The sequence below is a fragment of the Scophthalmus maximus genome, chromosome 14, assembly GCF_022379125.1.
Source record: "Scophthalmus maximus strain ysfricsl-2021 chromosome 14, ASM2237912v1, whole genome shotgun sequence".
In the NCBI taxonomy this organism is placed as follows: Eukaryota; Metazoa; Chordata; class Actinopteri; order Pleuronectiformes; family Scophthalmidae; genus Scophthalmus; species Scophthalmus maximus.
This window is the reverse complement of record NC_061528.1, coordinates 1,921,387-1,938,167: the sequence shown is the minus strand read 5'-3', so window position 1 is coordinate 1,938,167 and position 16,781 is coordinate 1,921,387. Positions and strand designations below refer to the sequence as shown.

General features: G+C 46.8%; 1 protein-coding gene across 1 annotated transcript; it reads left to right on the top strand.

The window, feature by feature from the left end:
* Window positions 1–2,950: 2,950 nt before the first annotated feature.
* On the top strand, window positions 2,951–16,287 carry ccdc80 (coiled-coil domain containing 80). The gene is made up of 10 exons (XM_035604314.2): window positions 2,951–4,515; window positions 4,627–4,824; window positions 5,221–5,732; window positions 6,166–6,513; window positions 7,558–7,714; window positions 9,846–9,982; window positions 11,309–11,460; window positions 12,353–12,456; window positions 13,690–13,773; window positions 14,645–16,287. The coding sequence occupies exons 1-10, from the start codon at window positions 3,825–3,827 to the stop codon at window positions 14,965–14,967; spliced, it is 2,706 nt and encodes a 901-aa protein (XP_035460207.2). The 5' UTR covers window positions 2,951–3,824; the 3' UTR covers window positions 14,968–16,287.
* The last annotated feature ends 494 nt before the right edge of the window (window positions 16,288–16,781 follow it).

Sequence of the window (16,781 nt, the reverse complement as noted above, 5' to 3'; positions counted from 1 at the left end):
GCGTCGGACACAACGGCGTTTCGTATTTTCCTCCGGGTTGGTTTTAGGAGAGGATCAGCTGATGAAACAGTTTCCACATGCGGCCTGTGTTTCTATAACAACGTCAAGGTGATGGCATTTTGGGTGGGATGAAACCGGTGGAAAGGTGCGGCCGCATCCGCTGGAATCCCGGCCAACTTGAGAGTTCGAGATGTTGCCGGCTGCCATTCATCCTCACGCCACTTACTGTTTTATGGGACATGTGAGAATTATCACGAGCTCTTGAAGCTCTTAACTCTCAGCGGAGTTTTCAGACAAGTTACGCGCCCCGAGAGAGAAGCCTTTGAACAGAACACGTGGGGCGCAGATGTCTGCTGCTAGCTTCGTGTGGGATGTCAGACTCTGAGTTCCATTTTTTTTTCACAGGACAAGGGCGGTGCAGGAAGACCCGAATGTTTCTTTTCCACAACAAAGTTTCCTGATGTTTGCCTGAGGACTCTGAGACCTGAGCTGTGGCCTGTTTCCATGCTCCGGTACAAACTGTACCATGTTGTCAAAGTAAACTGTTTTGGATTCAATATATACAAAGTTAAAGTAAGTAGAGCGTCTTTTGAATTGAACTGAACTGAAAGGTGCTGATAGATTAAAAAAAGCTGCCGCCAGTTAAATTTAACAAAGAGTTAAAGCCTTGTTGTTTCTTTTCCCAAACCCGTCTCGTATTCTTTTTTAATTTTTTTTCCAGCTGGAAGCTGCTCCGTCATTTCCCCAAGTGCACTGTGGGATAAACGTGTCCTCCGGACACACTGTGGTTTGTCCGTTTTCCAGAGTTAACACGTCGCTCAGAGCCCCAGCTTTTAAATCTGCACTGCATGCGTCACAAGTGTCCGTCAGGCTCCGCGAGCTGCCGACGAGCTGAAATCATGTCGCTAAAACTTCCCAGAAATCAAAGGGGCACTTGTCGTCCGTTTGATCGGCTGGATGCTGGACTGCTGAGGTCAGTGGGTCAGCGTCGGGTGCACATGTTGAACATCATACGAACCACGAGTTCCAAGACGACATCACGAGCTTGTGCATCTGCTTCCCTTGTGTGCGATCAATGTGTATAGCTCCACTCATATGACTTTAACGGTTTGTCAGAATGTATTAAAGGTCTGTAATAAAGAAAGTAAAATACATGATGCAGCTGGAAGCCCTGCGAAGGAGTTTTTGCACTCTGGCTCTTTCGGAGAAAGACGTACAACGGTCAGAGAGGTCTGCAGTGATTTTTACACAAAGTGTGCAATTACAGAGCAAATCACAGGGAAGCCTGCGAACTTTGTGATTCAGAATAAGAACAGGGGCCGACGGCCGTTCTGGAGAAGTCCGGAGTGGCCGTCGGCCCGGCTGGTCTTTGGAACAACGTTTTAATTTTTGTATGTATTGTTTTGTTTGTGCACGGTGTAACGGTCAGTGGTCTGCCAGTCGAGCGCTGTGCTGCGCAGTATGTTAACCTCACTAGCCGACACCTCAAAAAGACGTGCAGGGAGGGCGTCGGTTAGCTCACTTGGTAGCGCCGGTGTCCCCACATACGGAGCTGTGAGTCCTCCTGCAGCGGCCGCGGGTTCTACCCCGGTCCCTTTGCTGCATGTCTTCCCCCCCGCTCCACGCCGAATACTGTTGTCAAATAAAGGCTTAAATATTGCCCCCCCCCCCAAAAAGAAAGACGTGCTAGCGACAGTTAGCGTGTCTCACATGTCGAAGGTTGTGAGTTCGAGGCCGCCCCCGTGACATATGACCAACTTATATTATCGCGTCTCACACCCTGAACAACTCACTTCAACGCAGCCATTCACACCCGTTCGTCCCCGGTTCAAATTGCTCACAAACTCATGTGTCGTACCGCACATCTAAAGCACCAGTGGAATTCACCAATTATTATGGTGCTGCGCGTCGATCAGTAAGGATGGTGGTGGTGGGGCCTATTTGGGGAGAAAGTCCAGGGCCGTTTGAAGCAATCAGTGCAAAGGTCACAGGTTGAGGCCACGTTGGCGAGTTCCAGCCATGACAACAGGAGCACATCCCCCTCTGTTGTCCCTCCAGCTTGAACCCAAACACACTGAAATCAGCCCCTGGCCGATCTTCGCCCTCCATCCTGCGGCTGCTCAGTTTATCTGCTGACATCGAGAGGAGCACAGGATGTTTCACCGTCGAGGGAAACCGACGCGACGCGTGACACACGACATGTCTGTTGCCGTCAGACCAGCCGGCGGCCGAGGGCTCGAGTCCCAGCGTGACGGTGTAAATAAACAGCTGACATCCTCCTGGTTCCTGCCGGGGGGCAAAAGACAACTCTTTTGTATTTCTACATTCAAAGTGTAGTTGAGGCGGTCGACCCGAGAGAGGGTGAAGTGCCGAGAGAGAGTTTTCGGTTGTTTTACGTTTGTTTGTAGCATCAGTTTACCAGAGACCAGACAGGAATGTACGTTGATTCCAGCTGAAATCGAATCCAGAGCCACTTCTCTCTGACAAATATCACTTTCAGCACTCGGAAAAGAAGAAGAAAAGAAATATGATCAGATTAAGCAGATGTGGGGTATTGCCTTACATTATATATATTTATATATATATTTATATATTTAAAGGCAGAGGTTGGTGGGATTTTAAATACTCGTTTCTGCTGTTGCAGTGAGAGTGGATGTGGCCCAGACTCAGTGGTTCACGTCTCTTTACTTAGAGGCTTTAATTAGAAGCCAAACAGGGAAACCTTGTAATTCTCTTATTTTGGCAATAAACATGTAAAACCAACTTTCATTTCCCTCCTCTTACTTCACAGTTGGAGGAACAGTAAAGTAACATGCAAGTTGAAACATACTCCAGCTGTGTTTCTGTAGGAGAAGGAGCAGCCCCCTGGAGGGGGAGAGGGGGGGAGCGAGGTCCAGTCGGAGGATCTCACGGTGGATCGGGATGATGGGGTTTGGGGGCGTTTCCCTCTTGTGCTTCCAACGGAGGAACTTGACACTGAGTCTGATTGTGGTCGTTTCTCTTCCCGGTAATCTGGCCCGCAGGGTGAGTGGAGGGGGGGCAAAGAGTTTTACTTTTATAGATTGAAATGTACTTTTACGCAGCAGAGGAGCCTCCTCCAGTGTTGTAGAGACAGTCCCGGGGCAGGTCCTCCCTCCTGCGCGCTGCGTCGCCAACAGTCCAGAGCCTGAGGTCTGTGCAGGACATTTCTGGGAAAACCTCCAACGCTCCGTTTCTCTTTTCTCTTTTTTTTTTTGCCACGGGAGAACCTGGGAGAGAAGCACGGGCGCGTTCCTGCTGCTCGGACTCACAAGCGCAGGTTTCCAGCGAGATTCAGACTCAACTACTTTTCCTGCGTCCAGTCGGAGGCTTCTCCTTCCTGCCCCCGCACACTTTGTTGGGAATATAAACAGCAACAATGCCGGAGGGATTAATCGGATGAGTTATTAGAGTGAAGAACGTATTTTGGAGATGTGATCCAAGACTTTTGGCGTTTGGGGAATTACTTTGGCACCAGAGATGATCTTCTCTCCCCTGGGATTATTACTGTCTGAGATGAAGATCTGGATATAGCAACGCGTATTTTACGCACGGAAAACTTTCCCCTGGTTCGCCTGGTTGTGTCCGTCACACAAAGAGCAGACGGTGACGCGCGTTTCTCCGGCAGAAGGAACATGCTCTGAAAGAAGTTCCGCGTCACGAGAACCCTGTTATGTGCCGATCCACGCTGATCGTCTTCATCTGGATTCAATAGAGTTCAGATGCGATAAATACGCGCCAGGATCACGGGTCCACCGCTGGATCTCCCATCTTCTAGCCCGTACTTCATCGCACATCGCGCCACAATGAGGGCTTTCGTTCTAAGTTTCGCGCTCATGTATGTGCTCACCTGGACTGGCGACGCCGACACACAGACTCGTCTAAGGCGGGTGCAATGGCACCGACGCGCACGACTGGCACATGCCCCGCTGGGCGCATCGGACGAGGAGCGCACGGTGAGGCGTCTGCGCCCCGGGTTTGGCTCGGCCATCTCGGTGCACAGCCCCGGGAAGGTCGAGGACGTACAGGCCGATGAGGGTGTTCCAGTTTACTCCAGGACGCGGACTGTGCAGGGCAGGAGGGCAGGGGGCCAAGGTCTGGTGCCAAGGAGAGGGGTGGCCGCACAGATTGGCCTCCCCAGTAAGCCGGACGTGCAGCGAGATGAGGGCACTCCAGGGGCCAGAGCCAGGGTCGCCCGGATGCCCAACAGCGCAGGGTCACCAAACCTGCTGGCCAGTTTCGCAGGGAAGAACCGCGTGTTGGTGATCTCTGCGCCCCACGATTCAGACGGCTATTACCGGCTGATGATGACCCTCCTGAAACCTGACGTGTACTGCGAGCTCGCCGAGCGCCACGTCCACCAGGTTGTCATGTTTCACCAGGAGGGTGAGATGGGGGGCAAGGTGAGGAGGATCACCACCGAGGGGAAGGTGATGGAGGAGCCGCTGGACACGGCGCTCATCCCCAGACTCATGAGCTTCTTGAAACTGGAGAAAGGTAAAGAGCGAGTTCAGGTCGAGGTGTTTGTATTGAGGGTTTTGAGCTGATAATATCCTTTCTCTGTAATGTGTGAATGTTTTCTGATCAGTTGATGTGGTGTCCCTTCAGGTAAGTTTGGGATGGTGCTGCTGAAGAAGACCCTGCAGGTGGAGGAGAGGTACCCGTACCCCGTGAGGCTGGAGGCCATGTACGAGGTGATCGACCAGTCGCCCATGAGGAGGCTGGAGAAGCTTCGGCAGAAGGGCTTCGTCCAGAAGTGTAGAGGAGCAGGTGTGGAGGGTCAAGTGGAGGAGGGTACGCTAACAGGTGAGGAGGGGGTCTGTTGACTATCCTTCAGTGTTAGCTCTCACAAACATTTTCTTTCTTACCTCCGATAGTATTGTGGCTTTTTCCTCCATCAGGTTTTGAGAAACTCATCTCAGACTTGTGTTGCGACGGAGGGAGAATAAATTTAATTTTATTTGTGGCTTTCATGGCTTTAAAAATATCACATTAAAAAAACCTCAACATCAACTCTCTCTTTCCAGAAAGAGCAGAGAAGAGTTTCCTCATTCTCTTTCCAAGTGTGTTTTGTGGATAGTTTAGATTTAAGGAGGGAAGGTTCCTGGAAAGGAAAAGTTACAACAATGTAAACGTGATTGTTTTTAATATCACAGAAAACCAAATGTGTATGTGTGTGTGTGTGTGTGTGTGTGTGCGCAGAAACACATGTAGAAAGAAAACCAGGGAAGAAGATCCCACGGAAGCCCACACAGACAACAACAACCACCCCAACTACAACAACCACACGACCAACCACAACAACTACAACAACCACCACTACAACCCGGCCCACGACCACCACCCCCACCCCCACCACCACGACCCGAGCTACAACAACAACCAAGGCTACGCCAACAACCACCACCACCACCAGAAGAACCCCTGCCAGAAGAACCACCACGACAAAAAGACCCACCACCACCACCACCACCACCACTACCACCCAGAGGCCAACCAGAGCCCACACCACAGCCCCGTGGCTCCCAGCCCCCCGAACCACCGCAGATCCTTACTACGACAACCGCAGAGAGAGGGAGAGGTACCCGGCTAGAACCACCCCGGCCGGAGATAACCGCACCGACAAGGACAACAGAGATCCGCACAGCCGCAAGCCGGTACCTGCTACACCCTCCAAGATCAAACCCACCAAGAGGAAGAACGGAGGAGAGAAGGTGAATTGATGAAATTCTGATGAAGTGTTGCTTTGCAGTGTTGCAGCGTGAACTCTAATGTTATGATCACACCAAACGCAAAGTGATTATTTGACTCTCTCTTCGCCCGGTCACGACATAGCAACTCATGTCAAGTTTTATCCTCCATTTCTGATACAACGTCAGGACGTCTGACGACAATGACGTAGGGAGGATCTCAACGCTTAACCGTCTTTCGAGTCAAGACGGTTTATTATTATGGAAAAACATCACAGTATTTCCCTTATTGGCCCTGTGTTAAGCTCAGCACTGACATCAGATACCTAAAAACATCCTCCTGCTGAATCCTTATTTTGACTTTACTTACTTTACATTTTAGGTACTAAGACTAATCACTATCTGGGTCCTTATTCATTATGAAAATGTAACTAACAACATGTATTTATCCGTGCAGGTGTTGACGAATGAATATGAGGACAGGTACGTGCCCGTCAAGCCAACAGTGGGTGAGCCTGAGGAGACGGAATCCATCACTGAAGTCAGCCCCACGAAGAAGGTCAAGGGCAAGAACGGCAAGCACGACAAGAAGAAGAAGAAGAACGACAAGGCAGTGAAGAAGGCAGAGAGGAGAGGAAAGGCGGGGAAGGACGGGAAGATCGGGGGAAAGAAGAACGGGAAGAAGCTGGTAAAGTACCCCGAGACGGAGGACTTCCCCACCAAGCCCACTAAGAGGCCGACGCCTCCTCCGAAGGGATCCCTGGCCTCCTTCCTGGACTACTTTGAGAACAGGAGGCGGCTGCTGGTGAGAGCATGACATATAACATTTACTTCATAAAGGGCTCACTTACTCTCTTTTCCTGGACTTCAGCCAGAGGGAGATATTTGTTCTCAGATCTAGAAGCATTTTTAAGCTACAACTCCCATTTCCCTCACATAAAAACCTTAAAATGTTTGCCTAGATACTGTCAGCAAGACAGTATCTAGGTCCCTAGATACTGTCTTGCTGAGAGTTAATTGGGAAAATTGGGTAGTCATTAAAGTATCAATAAAGCTAATTAATTAGCATGTTTTGCTAGGCGCAACCATTTCCTGCCACGGTGCCAAGCGAAGAAATAGCCTTAGACATAAACGCTACATATTGCTACAGTGAGCATTAGCAATAGCATCGGTAATACGCAAGTGGATTTTGTTACCTTTGGACAGAGCCAGGCTAGCTGTTTCCCCTAGATTTAAGTCTTTATGCTAAGCTAAGCTAACCGACTGTTGGCTACAGATTTTTAGTTGCTATCAATCTTCCAATTTAACTCAATTTTCAAAATAAGAGCCAGAAAACGCAAACAGATCAGAGTCGTGACTCACCCCAAAAATATCTGATGAAACCATTAAATATTACAAGTCGTAAATTCGTGGCAGAACTGCTTCGTCTTGAGATGTGAAGCTGGACGCAGCTCGATGATTCTGCATCGTTTCACAAGAAACGTTGAACAGCAGCTGGTTTTCCTAAACAGAGGACTGGAAAGTTAAGTCTTGGAACGCCAAACATTTCAACATCTGGATAAGTCATCTATATTTGGATTTGAAATTAAAAATTTAATTCCTTTTAACTTCAAGGCAGCAAACCCCTTCACTTGCCCCCCCCATTTTATTTTCTATAAATGTCATATCTCAGTAATCATACTGAAGGTTTTGTGTAATATGAGTGGATATAAACTATGTGGAGCAGATATCTGAAAGGCTGCACAGCTGTGAGCTATAACAGACTGTGTGTGTCGAGTATAGATTCTTATCACAGCAGTGGCCCCGTCCCACGCCTGCATGTAAACACCACCTCCCTCCCTCCCTCCAGCTGATCACGTCCCCCGGCGAGGAGAACAGGATGTATGTGCAGCAGAGGGACGAGTACCTGGAGTCGGTGTGTGAAATGGCCATCAGGAAAGTCTCCATCATCACCATCTTCGGCTCGCTGACCAACTCCACCATGAAAATCGACCACTACCAGCTGGGTGAGTGGACGCCACCTTTCAGAACCAGCACCTACTTCAACACGTCTTAACCCAAGAGAAGGAAGTCTGAGCAGTAGATGATTGGCAGTTCGCTCAGACTTCAGTGTTTTTTTTCCCACCGTTTTTTCCATCTGGCTCGGCCGATTCCTCCCTCGCAGGGCGGCTCAGGGTCGCTGCTGCTGCTGAGTCATACCTGAAAACACTGTAAAAACAAACAAAAAACTTTTAATGAATCACCTAAGTATGATTTTTTTTTTAAATAAACTGAACCAAAATATTTAACGGCATATTATAAAACTAGCTACAACTATCTTTAGTAAGTTTCTTGCGTAAAGTTGGCCTCAATACATAAAACAACATTTGAATTTTGGTTCTGCTGCTGGGAGAACAGGGTCTACCTCCAGTTTAGCAGGGGTTTTCACAAAAACAGGGTCTACAGAACAATCCTGGAGGTTTTTTTCCCCGGAAATTTGTTGAGGGCTTGTTGACCTTATCAGAAAACAATGTTAATCAGCTTCTCCATCATATGCAATGAATCTTTTTGTAATTCATTATTTTAGACACGTCCACTTACCTCGAGGTCGGCGGTTTGATTCCAGTCTCCTCCGGTCCACATGTTGTGTGAATGGTCGTTTAATGTACAGCTGTTTTCAGACAAGAATGTCTGGAAAAAATTGGGGTGAGGGACATTTTCCCACGTTTTCCTTTAACATATGACGAACGCTCTCCTCTAGTCCAACATACCAGTGGCTGGTCTCTTCTGTTTCGTGAATCCCGATTGTTACGGTTTGTTTGTTATTTCACAAAAGAAGTACGTGTTTTTTGCCTCTGTCTGTTAAATTGGTGGTTGGTTTGTTTGTTAGTTTGGACAAAGGGACTGATTGAGGAATTTTCTATCACTTCATTTAGCATTGCGAGATATACCAGGGTTTTTTGTTGTTGTTGTTTTTTAATTTTCCAAGGAATAATTGATTCATTAATTGTGATACTCACACTAAAAGCAGCTTCTGAAAACCTCCCTTCTGTTGAACTGCTACTTGTTCAATAGGAACAAAACTACTTTTGATAAGTTGCTGTGTCATCTTTGCTCGGCTGCTCGTCATATTTCGTGACAATTTTACAGCCCTCTCGAACCCTGAGTCTTCAGTTATTGCGTGTTAACGTCGGGAACATGCGAAAAACCCACTTTATAAAACTTTACGAGTTGAGTGTCTCTCCACATGACAACAAGTTTTTTTTAGATGGAATGCTGGAAAAAAGTGGTGAGGTGATGTCACCACCCCCCACCTGTGGTAGAACCCGGTTACAGTTTTGTTCCATTAACCAGTCCGTGTGTGTATCAGTGCGTGTTTGTGTGTGTGTGTGTGTGAGCATGTGTGTGTGTGTGTGTGAGCATGTGTGTGTGTGTGTGTGTGAGCATGTGCCGTGTAAAAACGACCGGTTCTTTTTCGGGGCTGAAAGAACCAGTTGTCGAAACTAAAGGTCCCTCAGTTCAGTGCCACTTCACAATGTTTTGCGTTTTTAAGTTGGTGGGTTGCTCAGCAACACGCGCTGTGCGACACACACATATCTGAATGTGTTTGTTGTGTGTGTGTGTGTGTGTGTGTGTATGTGTGTGTGTGCAGTCTTGACTCTGTGTCTGCAGGCTCCACAGTGTGGTGGGGTTTTCCTGATTTCATCGCTCATACACATTACACATCACAGAGTGGGTGAAACGACCACATCAAAAAAAAAACACTGTTCTGTGGTCCGTGTGTGTGTGTGTGTGTGTATGTGTGTGTGTATGTGTGTGTATGTGTGTGTGTATGTGTGTGTGTGTGTGTGTGTATAGAGGGAGTGGTGATTAAAGGCTTTCGCTCTGGCCTGTATAAATGCCAGCTACAGTAAATTTTCAAAGGCACCAGATCTGGCTGAATAACAGCTGCTCTTTGTCGCGTCGTCCACTCTGCTCGTCGCTGCAGGGTCAACTTCACTGTCCGGCCTCACACACTGAGCACATGTCAACATAGTGCAAACATAACCTCCCCGTACATTTGCTTTTAGGGTAATAATAATAAATAAAAGAAATGGATAAACAAAATGGTAACTCACAGAATCTGACCGGTGTGTGGCTCCTCCTCCTCGTGTCCAGAGAACGACAAGCCGATGAAGGGTCTTCGTCAGGAGGATCTGGTGAACCAGGATCTGATCACAGAGCTGAGGAAGGAGTACAGCATGACGCACGACGACTTCTACATGATCCTCACGGACACCGACATGAGAGTCAAGGTAGGGATACGACTACAGCCCGTCCCGACAGTTTCACCTTTCTCCATCTTTGGCCTGAATTTGGACAAAACGGTTGTTTCCTCCCACAATCGATGCACAGAAACCATTTGTCCCAAGATGCCTTCAGCTTACCTGAGGGTTTAGCATCTTTCATGCTTGCTGCAGACGGAAATGTACTTTGGTGATCCTAACCCTTCCCAGAGCTATGTGTATATTTTAACCCCTTTTATTTTATACTTAAATACTTCAGTGAATGAACACTAATTGTATTAATTTATTGTCTTTGTACAGTTTTTGGCCCCAAATCAATCATATTTGAACTTATAATATTTAATATGCATATTAAAACAGATAATAATTAACTTTCCTTCTGCCGCCAGATTAAAACTGATGACAGAACCCATCAGCTTAATATATGCTAATGTTAGCATGCTAGCACAATGAAGTAAACTCGACCCGCTGAACATCGCTAGCTTAACATGCCGACATTAGCATTTAGCTCAAAGCGCCATTGGATACAACTTTTTCTATCGACACAGGGACCGTGACATTTGTCCCATCGTCTCTCTGGTGTTTAAACATTTTTCAGCCAGTTGTTTATATATACAAATTTTTAAATTGAATCTTTATTTAATCGGGCAAGTTCTGCTTCATTTAAGACGCTGCTGTTGGGTTTTTTGGTCACATTCACCATCCTTCCACCGGACGCTTTCATCGCCTCTTTCTGTTTGAAGGTGGACGGACGCGCGTGTGTGTGTGTGTGTGTGTGCGTGCGTGCGTGCGCGCGTGCGTGCATGCGTGTGTGTGAGTACATGCCAGGGTAAATCAGCAGGCTGTTTTTGGACAGATTCCTCAAAGAGGGCCAGTGTTCAGCTCTCTGCTGACAGAGGCCGGGACAGGGAAGTCAGTGAGTGTACGAGGATGTGGGTGTGTGGGGACGAGAGACGGGAGGCTGGGTCAGCGTTTCCCTCAGGAAGGTGTGAGAGTGTCCGTGTGGTTGTGTTACATTTTCTCGCATGTGTTTGATATTCTTGCCGAGATTCTTGAAACTGAAATGTGATGCTTCGGTTTCGTGTTTCTACCCTGAAGTTATTCTGGAGAATGTTCGGCATGTGGCGAAGGTCACACGAAAACACGCTGGAAAAACTCCACTCCATCACTTTATTGGAAACGGGTTCTCCTTTGTTTTAGGCACGGATTCTATTTCTGTTGTTTCCAGATGTGGGTCGTGTTTTGTTTTTTTCTTCCTCAGGCGTATTGATTGATTGATTTATCCTGTGACTCTTGAAGGGAATGATCATCCTCATGTCGATGTTCTTTTGGCAGCAATCCTACGAGGTCCCCATCGCCATGAAGGCCGTGTTCGACTACGTCGACACCTTCTCCTCCCGCATCCGAGAGATGGAGCAGCAGAAGAGGGACGGGGTCGTCTGCAAGAAAGAGGACAAGCCCAGATCGCTGGAGAACTTCCTCTCCAGGTGAGATTGCTTTTGCAAAAAAGAATGCGGACAGAACGGCTCTTCCTGGAAAGATTTTCCTGCAGGGGTTTTTGAAATCCCGACCGAGTTGGGATTTGCTCCCATTCAGCCACGAAAGCTTCAGTGAGGCGGCCGCACACTGGTGTTTGGTGCTAAGACCTGGCTTGTAGTCTTTGTTCCACTTGATCCCAAAAAGATGCTGGGTGGAGTTGAGGTCAGGGAAACTCCACACCAAACTCAGAAAACCACATCTTCATGGCTTCGTCCACTGGAGAGCATTCTGTCTGATGGTTTTTCTGAAACTGCTGCCACAAAGCTGGAAGCACATTATTGAAAGTAGGATACAAACAACTACCAAACAGCTGAGAGGGGAAACTGTATATGAATTCCTTCATATTTGCTTTGAAAAAGCTGGAAGACTGAAATACGTGCTAGTCCTTGAACGGGGAGTCAGAATTGTTGGGTGGTCCGAACAGGCAGTTCCGAATTCCATCAAAACATCTGTGGCTTTGCTCAATAATCAACCCACAATTTATTGCGTTTACAAGCAGCATTCTGCAAATTGCAGCAGCCTCTTTGAGCGAAGTCCACGGACGTTAAAAGTAACACAAACTCCTGCCGGTCCTCAGGGGCTGAGTCACTGCAGTCATGAGATGTCCAAACCAGACAGGGTGTCTTTTGTCGGCATGGAGACCTGAATTCAAGCTCCAGATCACAGTGCTGAGATCTGGCAGGTGGTTTTTGACCATAATTTGGGATTGTCATCCGCTGGCGGTACGGGAATGTGTCCGTGCACGAAGACACCAACGTCTTGAGTTAGTGTACGGAGCTTTCACCGCTTCACCAAAAGTGCCACTTAAATCCAGGCTGAACATTTTTCCGGTGATTGCAGGTTCCGTTGGAGACGTCGCCTGTTCATCATCTCCGCCCCTAGCGACGAGGAGTGGGCCTATCAGCAGCAGCTCTACGCCCTGAACAGCCAGGCCTGCAACCTGGGTGAGTCACCGCAAATCAATGGTTTTTTACACATATTGGAATCAAGCCACACAGATAATGGTATGATTACCCAATATTTTATAATCATGAAATCATAATATTTCTATTTTTATAATTGCTATTTTTTTGATGTTTGGCCCCCCCAGGAAGGCAGAGGAGAGAAGCTGCTTTATTGCATGAACCTTTTTCATTTACCACACATTACTTTCATCTTTGGAGTAACAGCATGAAAGCACAAACATTTTTTATGTTTGCAGGCCGTTGCCTTTTTATAGATCTAGCAGATACGGAGCAACATTAGCTTTTATTGTGAGTCATGTGCGTTGCATTACTTGCGCAAGTTGGTGAGTGGCACGAAATTCGCATCTACTCGCGTTTTTGCATTGACTTTGTACGTATGGCGAGAAAAATTTGCATCGCGACTGGTATGAATGCACCTCAACACACATAATTGGTGGGAAAGTTTAAGGGTTCAGTATCTTGCTCCACGGCGACATGTGGACTTGAGGAGAAGGGGATCAAACCATGGACCTTCTGACTAGTGGACAACACGCTCGACCACCTGAGCTGCAACCGCCTCATTCCCATTTACCATTAAGTCAACTGAACCACTTAATAAAATATACCTTTGTTAGGAGTTAATAAATTGGGGGCTGATGCCGATATTACGGAGTAAATATCTAAAATCTGAAGCTGAGCCTCATTCAAAGGATCAGCGTTTAACTATGACGTGAGTGAGTCTGTAGACTGTTTTTCCATATGAGCGAGTCACGACTGGTGGGAAGCTTCTCCTGATATCAGCAAACCCCCACCAGGGACCATGAGGACTTTTTTCTCCCCTCGTGTGTTGCTCTTGGCCCGGGTCCCTCCCTCCCTGCCTGCCTGCCCCAGACAAAGGCCTGTCCTGCTGACTGGGCTGAAGGCCTGAGGGGTTTGATCCCGGTATTCAGGACTTGGCTCTCACCAAGTGAAGCCAGCGCTCTCCGGTGTTTACTGCCTTCTCGCTGCAGATGAAACAGCTTTTTCAAGACCCCTGCCTTTGTCCCTTTACCCTGCAACCAGCGCTCAGGATGGTTCCAGTGATAAAGAATGTCAGATCACAGCGATGACAGAAAAACTGTTGATCAGAAAGGTACAGACACAAAGGTTCTTGTTGGAATGTTGCTGTTATCTAAGATGTGTTCTTCTCTCTCTATTGTGTGTGATGTGGCGGTCGTTGCCATGGTGACATAGGTCTGAGGCACATCGCCATCCTAAAGCTAGTCGGTACTGAGCTACTGGACATGGGCGGAGTCTTGGACCTCTATCCCATCAATGGTAAGAACTTTCCTAGATAAAATCATCACTTCTGTGGCAAACACACAAACCTACATTCAGGTCACTTGTTACCAAGCAACTGTTTTTCCTCTCGCTGCACATCAAAAAATCTTTTCTTCTCCAGAACAAAAATCGAATCAATCCAGAAACCCCCCCCCCCCCCACTCACCTACACAGGCCCGTGTTTCTGTATCCAACTTCTCATTAGTTACTAATCATTTAGACAGAGAATCTACGCTCCACTTACTGTTCCACCATGAATTCACCATCTGCTGCAGCTATGACCCCACGATGTAAATAAAAATAAATAATTGAATTATTTTTAATCAAACAAGGAGTGAAATTTACTGAACGGGCCAGTGGGGCCAGTGCCTGGGGCCTCGGACTACCAGGGGGCCTCCAAGCCTCAGACGGTGCTTGGCCCAAGACAAGGAAGTTGAATGCCAGGTCCCCTTAGTGCACACAGCGCTAAGCTGAGCTAACCATTAGGGGCGCCCTCTCCCCTCAGGACTTACAATTTGAGGGCCTCTTAGCATTTAAAGACCTAGCTGACCACTAGGGCCCCTAGGGCTTCAAGTGTGATCTGACCACTAGGGCTCCTCGGCACCTACAGTTTGAGTGCCCCTCCATTCCGAAAGCATGAGCTGACCACTAGGGTCCTCGGGCCCCACAGCGCTTACAGGGAACTCGCATGTACGTATTGGAGGCTCCAAAAGACATGTGCCCTGGGGCCTCAAGAATGTTGAGATTTCTTCTTTTGAAATTTGAGCTCAGCACGGGGAGATAGTTAAATTGATTGTGCAAATGAAAACCTCGTCCTGTTCCTGTCTTGAATCCATCCCTCCTAACCCGAAACCTCTGCTCCATCCAGGCAGTGCCACTGTGGAGCGCGAGGGGCTGTCGGCCAGCCTGGTGAAGGACATGAGGAACTACTTCCAGATCAGCCCGGAGTACTTCTCCATGTTGCTGGTGGGGAAGGACGGCAACGTCAAGTCCTGGTACCCGTCGCCCATGTGGTCCATGGCGAACATCTACGACCTGGTGGACTCCATGCAGCTGCGCCGGCAGGAGATGGCCATCCAGCAGTCGCTGGGCATGCGCTGCCCCGAGGACGAGTACGGCGGCTACGGGTACCATCAACACGGATACGAGCATGGCTACCAGGACGGCTATCACCAGGGCTACGGTTACTAACTGGTGCGTGGGCTGTACCAAGGACGCACGAGTTAACTTCTCCCGCTGCCTCGCGGTTGGTGCTTCTTTCCTGCACATCCTCCACCAGGCATTTGTCACAGACGAGGAGTCGTCCTTGAACATTTTCTAGCACTTAGTGGAAGCTTCTGCTTTCACCTATCCAGTTCTTTCATATCCAGTATATAATTTAGTCTGCTGCAGGTAATTCTGATGACTTCAAGGGGCTTTGATATGGGGCCAATATTGTAGCATTATTTGAGCTATTTACATTATTTGCGTAACTGTATCTCAATCGTGTTCCTTAATCAGATTTGTGTGTATATAAACGAATCTGCGAATACGTGTATAGATCTGTAAATGTGTAGCAGGAGAGTTTTGCTCAAGGAGCTGGAAATACAGACAAGCCACCGGTTACAAATCACAATTGGCTGTCGTTCTACACGGGATTTTTGCTTGAGGCGATTTGTCCTGTTTTTTTGTTTTTTTTACCCATTTCTCATCACTTACACTACGACAGAGTTTTAGGGCCACATTGAGGGAAAGACTTTGAGAATGAAGAGCATAAAGTCAAAATATCACGAGAATAAACTTCTGATTTTACAAGGAAAAATTTGATGTCCTCCAAGTCTGTGGTTCTTCGGAATAGACGGAGTTCCTTGCATATTCTTTTCAAAGTCGTGATACTGATGATAATGTGATGCTGATGAACCAAAAGAGGAAGTATCTCCTTCTTTTAGAAACATTATTTGAAGTTACAGCTTCACAAAGTTTCATTTTTAACGCATGGGACTAATATTTGGACTTTATTCCCGTAATATTTGGACTTTATTCTCCACGTCTCCCATTTTTTCTCTCTCAATGTGACCCTAATACGTCGTACTTACACAACTCTCCAAACAAATATTGCTCCAATATTGGCCTCATAGTTCAGTCAGTAAATGTGTAGATGAGCCTGGAGGTTCAGGGATCTGTTGTGTACTTCAGTTTCTATTCTATGTTTTTGGTTGTTGTTGTTTTTTTTGCATTTCGCCTTCAAACTGAGTTTTGCACGTCGTCGTTACATTAATTTTTCCTTAACTTCCCCTCCCAGGTTGAATTGACATCATTGTTTCCCAGCACAGACCTTTTACTTTGTAGATAAACAGGCTTTAAAAATAAGACATTCATGTATTTATTGGACATCTGTTGCATTTGAGGTGCGTTTATCGACTATTTTATGAAAACATAATTTCTCTTTTGTGAAATTTATGTTGCTATAACAGTGTTCTTATTTATACTCTTAATGTCTTTATATGAAGAATAAACATTTTTTCGATGCCAGTTTTTGAATTGCTTCAGTGATTGTCATGGATTCAATCTTCAGAGCAACGTCTCCCCCTAGTGGCCTAATAAGAGGATGAGGTGCAACGTTCAATGATGAAGACAACTCAGTCGTATAGAATTTACCAAAACCGTAATGTGCGAGTGTAGGAAATTAAAATATCAAAGATTCAAACCTCGTGGGTCCGTCAGCACTCATGGTGTGCAGCCTTGAATTCTCCTCCAGGGGGAGGAGAATTCAAAAACATTTTAAATATTCCAAACATTTTAAAAAACATGTTAATTCAGCTTAAATATGAATAATATTAAGCACAAGACGTCTACAATTCTCTGTGCTTAAATACCACTAAATTATTTTTACAATTTGAACATAAACATGATAGTGATTTGATAAAGCTTTGGAATATTAAGATATAAAATGGGAAATTCCACAAAAAATGTGTCCCCCCTCATAACAAACTCTCCCTCCACTTTCTCACCATCTTTCTTTTCTT